The 9,913-nt window shown below is 47.2% G+C and overlaps 1 protein-coding gene across 1 annotated transcript in view; it reads right to left on the bottom strand.

The window, feature by feature from the left end:
- The window catches only part of T265_13762 (hypothetical protein), a gene marked incomplete at both ends in the record, with an annotated part of 101,245 nt that continues 91,332 nt past the window's right edge, over positions 1-9,913 (bottom strand). Inside the window, 2 exons of the mRNA XM_009170419.1 lie at positions 1-2,831; positions 3,866-4,041. Coding sequence (XP_009168683.1) covers positions 1-2,831; positions 3,866-4,041 — 3,007 coding nt within the window. The remainder of the gene's footprint in view (positions 2,832-3,865; positions 4,042-9,913) is intronic.

Raw genomic sequence — 9,913 nt, 5'->3', positions numbered from 1 at the left:
CTAAAACTGGAAGCCGTGAAAATTACACACTGCTGACGCTGGAGCGGTCGGAGTAATGGATGATCCGTGATCAGCATCGCCTACGGGGTGTTTCCCCGTTTGTGATGAATTTGCTGATTTTTCCGAGGTGAAGTCATTTGAAGATGCACCGGTAAGAATGGGACTGACGATACTTGGTGTGCTACTACTGGGACCGCTGGCATTGCTGCTGTTTCCAGATAGATGTCGACGATCAGGATCTTCAAACATGGCTTCATGTGGCAACGAGGGGTGCCGATAGTAGTCGGCATTGGGAAAGGCACAGTGCGGTGACTGATTCGTTTGTTGCTCGTATTCTGTCGGATGTTGCGGGACACAGTGATTACGTCTTCGACGTTTCGGAGATCCCAAAGGTGAGGACTGAACACTTTCCACATCATTTGGATCGTTGGTGGTCAAGTGGACTTCACGTGAGAACATTTCCCGCTGTTCACAAACTTTGCTAGAGGACTTTTGGAAACGTGATTCGTCTGGAGCGTATTGGCGCCAGGTAGAGTCAAGATAGAACGGTATGTTCATCAACCCAACCGATTTCGATCCGTCCACGTGCGGAGTGGCTTGATTTTCTAGAGCTCCGCGTCGTTGAACCAGGCCGCTAAACAGAGCCTCGGCACGTCTCTGCTCGGCTGTTTTGTGTAGCTCTGCAGCGGACAAGGCTGAGGCAGATTTCGGTGGTATCAATTCTTTGCACGCCCAACTTGACCGTATCGGATCTTCGGCATCCGCAGTTGTGTCCGGATAGAACATGTTTCTGCTGACCGAGGATGATGTACCGAAAAGACCTGGAGACGCGCGCATATTACTGGTGGTTGTGGGCAGATGATTCAGTGTCACCTCAGAAGAAGAATGCATTTCGATAGATAGTGGGGAACTGTTGGTACTGAGTTGACGTTCTCTGGAAAAGCTACAGCGGTTCTGGTAGTCTTCTGCTTTGAGCGAGATATCCACTCGGCCAGCTGGTGGCAAACCTGTCATTGAATCATCCTCGATTACAGTAGTAGGTGAGTGGAGCATGGACGGTTCATCTCCGCATCCCGAATGGTCGTTTTCAAGCTCCGCTCTTGGACGCATTCTCGTGTTTGGTAACATTTTCGCCAACTCTGACACAACACAAGAATTGGGATTTTGTTCCACCGCGCCAGTTTCAGACGTGGAAAGCAGAGGTGTGGACAACGGGTTGGTGGCCGAATTCGAATCAAGCTTCTTGGGTTTATCGTGTCGTGACACGTTGTCATCTTTGATAATCTGTGAGTTCCCCCCGGAACAGGATGATGAGTCTGGACTGACCGATCGACCGTTGCCCAAAGACACATCCACACGAAGTACACCGGGTCGTTTCGTTCGGATGATTTCCGAACCCGTTAGAAACGAACTGTTACTCAGCTCATTGGTTCTATGCTTTTGTGGGTTGGGCAAAAGGTAGGCCCCTGAATCCTCGCCCTGTCCACCATCCGAGGTGACAAAATCATCCGCGACTTTGTGGTTAGGTGTAGTTTGGGGTGGGGTACGGCTTAGCAATTTCGTTCCATCGTCCACTGTCCTCTTACCATCTCCCAGTGGCAATTCAAGGCCTGGTGAGTTTTGCGGGGACAAGGGTGGAGGGTGCATCATGTAAGCCGACAGTCTATCGTTCGTCGCATGCTGTGAAGTTACCTGACTCGAGTCCGCCTTGGACGCAACAGAGCCAGAATTCGAATTCGATTGCCCTGGAGGAATCCGACCGTCGTAATTGTCGTTTATCGCACTGGTTTTGATGCCGTATCGATTAGGATCTAAACGTCCACTTCTGTCGGGTTCGAACGTCTCCGGATCCAAACGAGGACATTGCTGTTGGTGAGCGGGAGGTGGATCATCAGCTGCGGTCTCCACCGTTTCCGAACGATGTGTTCGATGAATTCGCTGTTGGTTGGAGTCCATATGAGAAGCTGGATTTCCGTAGTGCTCCGCTGCATCGTTTGGTGACGAGGACGTGGTGGAAGATGGACCAAGATGTTGTTTTGTGCTTTGCATCAACGGTTGTGATTGGGTCAAGTTGAGTAACTGTTGATCGGCGCTTCCCATACTCGGTGACTCAACGTACGGAGGGTGCGGTGAAGGAGTGTGATTGACCGAAGCACTCAAACACCTGGAAGGGTGTCTGTTGTCCAAAACCTGTCCACTAACGTTGCGCTTTGAGCTACCATGAAGTTGTGTTGAGCTGTGGTGTATGTCCGCGGAATACTGGTCCGCATGACCCAAACCAAACGAAGTTTGTGGCTTGAATTCCTGGAACGGATTGGCCAAATGCGACAATTTGCCAAACGCCGCGTTGTGCTGTTGTTGCTGTTGATGATGATGGTGTTGAGCAGCGGCAGCAGCCATCAGATGAGCTGCCCGAGAGTTGTGTATACCCGGAATGCGCGGGAATAGATCGTTGTCAGGCAGGTTACTGTAGTTCACCGGGTCGCTGTGTAACCCGATGCCGCTGGTGTCCAGTCCCGCCTCTCCCATGGAACAGGCAGCACTGTTGAAAAAAGGTCTGGTCATCGGATCACCGCGGTTTCCGACATTTCCGCCTCCCGAGACTGCTGCTGCCGCCGCAGCACACCGAACTGCCGCAGCCACAGCGGCGGCAGAATGATGACGTCCTTGAAGGTTTGAATCAGGTTTGGTGTGCGCTCCCCCAAGACTGAGAGCGGCCGCTGCTCTGGCCATTGGATTGGCGTGAAAACTGGCAGCGAACAGATCATCAACAGACGACGACTGAGTTCCAGGAAGTCTGGAACTATCAGCCGGAGCAGTGTTCGCAGCTTCTTTGTGACGGTCCATGTGCTTAGCCAGGTACGTCTCCGAATTGTAGCTCTTGGTACATATCGGACATACAAGCACCTAGATATAAGAGAGGGATGACGGGAAAAAATTGAAGGATCAACATACAAAATGGAACTCAGGTTCAAAATGTCGGAGTGTAGTGAAAGCCACCAAACTGAGGTTTGTCCCACCAGGCCTCCAACTAGAGTAATGCTCCATAAAGCTGTATAAACCTATATATTGATTCGGACCTAAAGTATGCCATGAGTCAAAGGGGTCAATCTAGATGCGTTTCACCATAGGAGCATAGACGTGCCCATCTGGAGACCTCTGAAATTCGTAATGACTACAAAATCTTGGCGAAATGCACTCATTTGCAAACCAAATTGGTTTTGTTGGAGACTCACCTGGAATCTCTCGTTTATGATGTTTTTCAGCAATTGAATGTGCTGCACCATGCCGCCTCATCATATATTAGGGGTTCAGCTGGGTTCCAGGTGAGTCTCCCGCAAAACCGAATTGTTTTGCAAATGAATGTAGTTGGCTCATTTCGTGCAATTTGGGTTCAAGCAGAACATAAGGTTAACGGTGGAAACTCAGGGACTGCCCTGATGAAGCTCAAGAAGGGGATGTCGAAGGATTTTCAGCAGGCTTATGAGTAGTGTATTACGTCTATATAAAATCTTGGTTTACTAAATACATCCAAATGTCCAGGAGGGACCGCCTTTCAGAACAAGCCACTTTAAACTAGCGCCTTTGAATAGATTCAATCAGCAAACCACCACCTAGAAGAGATTAGCCTCTAGTCTTCCGGGCGGTCCTTTCTGAAGCGGCAAATGATACATAGAAATTTCTGATCAACTGAATGTTCCCAAGTATCCCCTCCTGAGGGGGCATCTAATCAGTGTGAGGACGTCCCATATAAGCAGCACCAACGTAAAAACTGATGAAATATACACCGGCGAGAAGTGGCATCCCTCAGAGAAACTGTCTGTATAAGCTGTAGGACTGAGCCAAACGGCCAAATGGAAACAACCTACCTTTGCATATCGATTTCCAGAATGTTTGGCCTGAACATGCAAATCCAGTTCATCCTTGGTATCAAAAGACATGAAGCACTGCTCGCATCGATGGGGCTTTCCCTTCATATGTTGTCGTTGGTGCGACTGCAAGTTGGACATTTGGGTGAAGCTCTTCATGCAGGTGGTGCACCTGACAGAATGAAAGAAGGGGATGAGGATTTTCAGCAGGCTTATGAGTAGTGTATTACGTCTACATAAAATCTTGGTTTACTAAATACATCCAAATGTCCAGGAGGGACCGCCTTTCAGAACAAGCCACTTTAAACTAGCGCCTTTGAATAGATTCAATCAGCAAACCACCACCTAGAAGAGATTAGCCTCTAGTCTTCCGGGCGGTCCTTTCTGAAGCGGCAAATGATACATAGAAATTTCTGATCAACTGAATGTTCCCAAGTATCCCCTCCTGAGGGAGCATCTAATCAGTGTGAGGACGTCCCATATAAGCAGCACCAACGTAAAAACTGATGAAATATACACCGGCGAGAAGTGGCATCCCTCAGAGAAACTGTCTGTATAAGCTGTAGGACTGAGCCAAACGGCCAAATGGAAACAACCTACCTTTGCATATCGATTTCCAGAATGTTTGGCCTGAACATGCAAATCCAGTTCATCCTTGGTATCAAAAGACATGAAGCACTGCTCGCATCGATGGGGCTTTCCCTTCATATGTTGTCGTTGGTGCGACTGCAAGTTGGACATTTGGGTGAAGCTCTTCATGCAGGTGGTGCACCTGACAGAATGAAATAAAAGACCTCAATTTTAGCTACTTATGAGTAGTACAATTAAAACCACAAGTAAACTGGGCAAGCAAAAGTGAAGGTGAATGGCTCACTTTGTGTTCAATTTTTACCAATACGAAAATGGAATGAATGAGACAACGTCAAATGTTTGTACCGCGACAATGAGTAGAAATGAGGAACTATCAGTTCAAGCAGCTTGAAGTAGCCCTATAAACCTTTCGTGGTACATTGGGGTACGGAGTGGGGCGCATGGTGCGTAGTGCCATCATATACCCACGTTCTTTACATCCGCGTAGGTTCGCATTGCCCTGTCCCGTAAAACTACCGGTCACTCTGCCTCATGGAGCGAGGCTGACATCGGATGACGTGCAAATTCGTCCATTTTCGAGCGGTGCCGCAACCCGTATTCCACTAGACTGTCCACTCCCTGTGAGAGACGACAAAGATGTTGTGATTCTCGCAAAAAGAACATTCGTGTCGATAGGGATGGAAACAATTCCACCCTGAATTTACCAGAGCAACTCAATGCTTTCAGGCATCGTCCAGTAAGATTTGTCCGCCATATGGGACAGAAAATAGGTACACAGTTGTTACAAAGGTTCCTTCTAGCAACAGGTAGACATAATAAGGACAAGAACGTCATAAGTTGAGTGCTTTACGGCCGGAAACATATCAGGCAACAGTCAAGAAAACGCATATCTGCCTCCAAAATAGTTACTCCTTGGAAAATAGAAAAAAGGATAATCGAACAGTGAAGAAACAGGGCCACATTCTTCATTGTATGCGCTGAGAACTGCCGGGACGTGACATACTGAATCGTACCAATAGAACTGGCTTTCGTAAAACGAAAGTTTATCGGTCTATTCTAACTTGAAGCTGTGTCAGTAAATTGGATTGGGAAGCGACCATCGGAGAGGCTTGTCAATCTTGGTGGTTTTCGGCACATAAACTTAGTTCCAAATGGAAAATGATGGAGACTTGTACGTTTCTTTATAAGCAAAAATAGCATCGGTAAGGTCACCTCTCAGGAGAGTCACTTGAAACCCTGCTAAATCTCTCGTTTATGATGTCTTTTTAAGCGATATCTCGAATATAGTACTAATTGAAACATGAGACGGCCTGATGCAGCAGATTCAGTTGCTTGAAAACATCGTAAAGGTGAGATTCACCTGGGTTCCAGGTGAGCCCCCCTCCCTCAAAACCAAATCGATTTGCAAATGAGTGTATTCGTCGGAAGCAGCCCAATTTGAGTTCACCTAGAGCAAGGTTGACGGAAACTCGGGGAATGCGCCTACCTGATGAGCCCCAAGAAGCGCGAAACCGGTCGTTGGATGTCGAAGAGTCTTCAGCAAACTTATGAGTAGTATATACGCACACACTGCCTCGTATGGTTACGTTATTGTACAATAGTACCGGTGAACATCCAAAACTCGTCTTTTCAACATCTGTATTTAATATCGATCGCATAGAATTGATGTACAAGGAACCATATTTTGATCAAACTGCAGACCTTGTTCGGTGGGATGGGGGCAAGTCCTCGCCGTCGGTCAGGCCCTCGACAAGCACTGACGCGTTACTGACGTTGATATCAGACAGCCATAAGATGATTTCACATTTGATAATCAACACGGGCCTTCACTCTCCTCTGATCGCGCAAACCGGGTTTATTCATAACGATATCTGCCACCTCTACAAGTCATTCTGCATACTTGGTCAGTTTAACTACAATTAATCAACTAATAAATACATAAATAAACAAATACTGTCAGGACGCGCTCAGACAGGAAAAAAGCACATGTACGGAGAGTGACGCATCCCCAAGGTCACCATCGATTCGACACGTCCGGAAAGTAGGTGAGTCGGCGGCTCCCACCAAACACGGCTTAGCAACAGACGACCAGCGTAGTGGGCCTGAGGTTGTTCACGACCGGAACACCACCATTGGCTGCACGGAGCGAACAAGTGAACGACCATATTTGGCCAATTGGTCATCCTATATATTTACGCAGACGCTCTGTATGTTTTGTCCTGGCAATACAGCCGTGTCCCCAGTTCTCTGTCTTCTCCCTATCGCGTAGACTGGCAAGCTCAGTGCAGGCGTAACCAATAGCTCAGCCACCGCACGATACAACAAATAAACAATTAATAAATTAATAAATTAATAAGCCAGTCAATCAATCAATCAACCAGTTAGTCAGTCAGTCAATCAATCTAAATTAAAGATGTGGGCAAACCACTTTCGACGATTACTTCGAGCCCATAAAGTAATACGGGGCTCGACGATGAATATAAGCAAAGTTGACCAACGAGAATGGCAATTGAAGTGCCGAGATTGAACAACAGGGGCGAGATGGACGAAGTTCGTAGAGTGCGAATTCAATGACCGGAAGGTCTGTGATTCGAACCCGACACCTGCCTCTCGATTTCCCCTGTTTAGGCTTGGGAAACCTGACAGTATCCCAGCCCTCGTGCAACCTTCGGGTAGCATGGCAGTTAGGCACCAGAAGGGCGCTACAGCTGAAAGATTGAACAACAGATCGATAACCGCTTTTCGAAATTCACCAACGCCTTGGCTAGACCCGGACAGAAAATGTCAGCTGATTGCCTTACGCGAATTTCAATTCAATGAGCCCACAGGATTTCAATTGACAAGACATTGAAGAAGCGACATGAGCAAAGTCAACTTCCATGTTGTTGATAGAACCGGGAGATTTAGAGACTTCAGTCGAGATTTATTCCCACAAATGAAGCCAATCTATGGTGAAAAGCCAGGTCAACGTGTCGACAGACTTCTCAAGTGATGTGAATTCCCTGATGTCGTATCTTTACTTGTAGTTAATCACTGCTGATCAGTCGTTCGTGGCCGAACGGTTTGGTCTTCAACTGCTGACCGGGAATTGGTGGGTCCCCCTAGAGGTTCATGAGATGTGTTGCAGTCGGCCGATCCCGCCATCCCCCTGCGTGGGATGTTGTCGAATCATTGAGTATTCATAGGTTTATTTCACAACGCGAAGCGTTTCAAAATAGAGACAGTCTGTCCGACTCTGTCTGTTCTTGCAAGAAATCAATAATAGGCCAACAAATCCCCCATCTTACGCACCTGGCTACCTCCGAAATGGATCGATAGCTAAACACGTCCTCCGGTAAATTTTACCGGAAGCACAAATCTCTCCCATACATTCGGAATAGTGGCGACGGATTCATCATACTACGGCTTCGGGGACAAACACGTTCACACACGCGAATCCGATTGAAACGGTGGGAATTGCGATGATAAAGCGGTGCTGTTGATTAGGATGAATACGAACCTGTACACCGGAACAACAACTGTGCTGCTGTAGATGTCCTGTGAAAACGTGCACGCCTCATGTGTATCAGCGCAAGTTCAGTCTGCTGGCCACACCTCACATCACCGAGTTTTCGTCATACGCCTTGACGAAACCGGTTCACACGTCCTTCAAAACCATTAAGTGTACGGTGGGATGTGTGCGTGCTCGCGTGTTTTCCAAGTATCCGCTTCAATGGACGGTCTATACATGACGCCAAACTGTATTTTTTTTGTACTCGGAAGCCCACCCCCGCTCCGAGATGGTGTCCTTGTGGCGCCAGTCAATGCGTCGATGCCGCCGTCACAGAGGCGGGAGCAAAGTTACACCATCATATCATCCATTATGGTTAACTAAACTCATTAATGTGCCGTACTGATCGATTCTCTGCCCAACTAATTCTCTCTCGCGGTGGATTTTGAACCGGAGGCTGGTTTGATGTCGTCCAACTGGTTTTAGAATTCACTGACTGTGCTTGTGTCAGACTATACCAATGGGATATCCGTTTCTGATACGAGCAAATAAATTCGAGAGACAAAGAAAAAAGTACGGTTCACGAGAAATACACTCACTTGCAAATCAATTTGGTTTTCACGAGAGACTCAACTGAATCTCTCGTTTATGAAATTCTACAAATGTACACAGGCCGCCTCATGATTTAGTTGGCCGGATGTTCGAGATATCGCAGTATATTTTCATAGAGGAAACTACTCACAAGGTTGCTGAAAACTCTTCGACAGCCCACAACCCACTTCGCCCTTCTTGGGGCTCATCAGTTAGGCGCAGTCCCCGAGTTTCCGTCAAATTGAGCCTCGACTGGACAGATTTCGACAAATGCACTCCTTTCCGTATCAACCAGATTTTCACGGGAGCTCATCAGGTAGGTGCAGTCTCAGATTTTCCTTGTGAGTAGTTTCCTTTGTGAAAATATACCGCGATATCTTCAATATCCTGCCAATTGAAACATGAGGCGGCCTGTGTGCAGCACATTCAGTTGTAGAATACCATAAATGAGAGATCCAGTTGAGTCTCTCATGAAAACCAAATTGATTTGCAAATGAATGTATTTCTCGAAAACAGTCCAGTTTGGGTTCAAGTCGAACATGAGGTTGACGGCGGAAACTCGGGGACTGCGCCTACCTGATGAGCCTGAAGTGGAAGGGCGAAACCGGTCGTGGGCTGTCAAAGAGTTTTCAGCAACCTTGTGAGTAGTTTCCTTTATGAAAAGTACGCTTCACTTTTGATTTTTACAGACAACGCGGTTTTTTAGTGAATGAAATCGCAATTTTGGGTTAGTGTTTCAAACCCTTGTAGGTTTGATGTAAAGTAATAAGCCCTAAAAGATCCAGTGACGGGACCGACTAAAAGCGATCATTCCTGAGGGGCTCGAAGTCGTAGGTTGATTATGGAAACACTAAGTTTTGGTTTGAATCACTTGCCCCACTTTTCCCCACTCATTTTATGTCATCTTTTGCCTGATTGTTTTGCTATTGAACCACCAAAGTCAGATGGATCGCCATCCATCGATTTATACTTTATGCTCAGTCTAGCCATAATCCCTCCTTCCATTGAGGGTGGTAAGCGTTAGTTCGTCGCACTGCAAACAAAACGTTTCGTGGAGGTTGTGCGCGAACAAACAAGCCAATTTTGTTGAGTCTAAATCTCTTCAGTAACATTGTAGTAAGTTTCGTCTGATCCAGATGACCATGAACTTTGCACGTGATCCGTCTACCAGTGATTGGCTGAATAGGTTGACTAATCGTCCCTTTTTGGAAACATAAACGATGGGACCCCCCCCCTCCCCATTCTTGTGTTTGCATTACCAAGGCCCGTCATAATGCTTGACCTCCACGATGGCACTGTGTGATATGGACACACGTATCCCTGCCACTAATGCAAAAAGTGCATGTGCGAAAAGTTGAGCCCCGCCCTCTTT

This window comes from Opisthorchis viverrini, assembly GCF_000715545.1.
Source record: "Opisthorchis viverrini unplaced genomic scaffold opera_v5_101, whole genome shotgun sequence".
Classification (NCBI taxonomy): domain Eukaryota; kingdom Metazoa; phylum Platyhelminthes; class Trematoda; order Opisthorchiida; family Opisthorchiidae; genus Opisthorchis; species Opisthorchis viverrini.
Note: the sequence above shows the minus strand (reverse complement) of the source record. Positions and strands in the feature narration are given on the sequence as shown.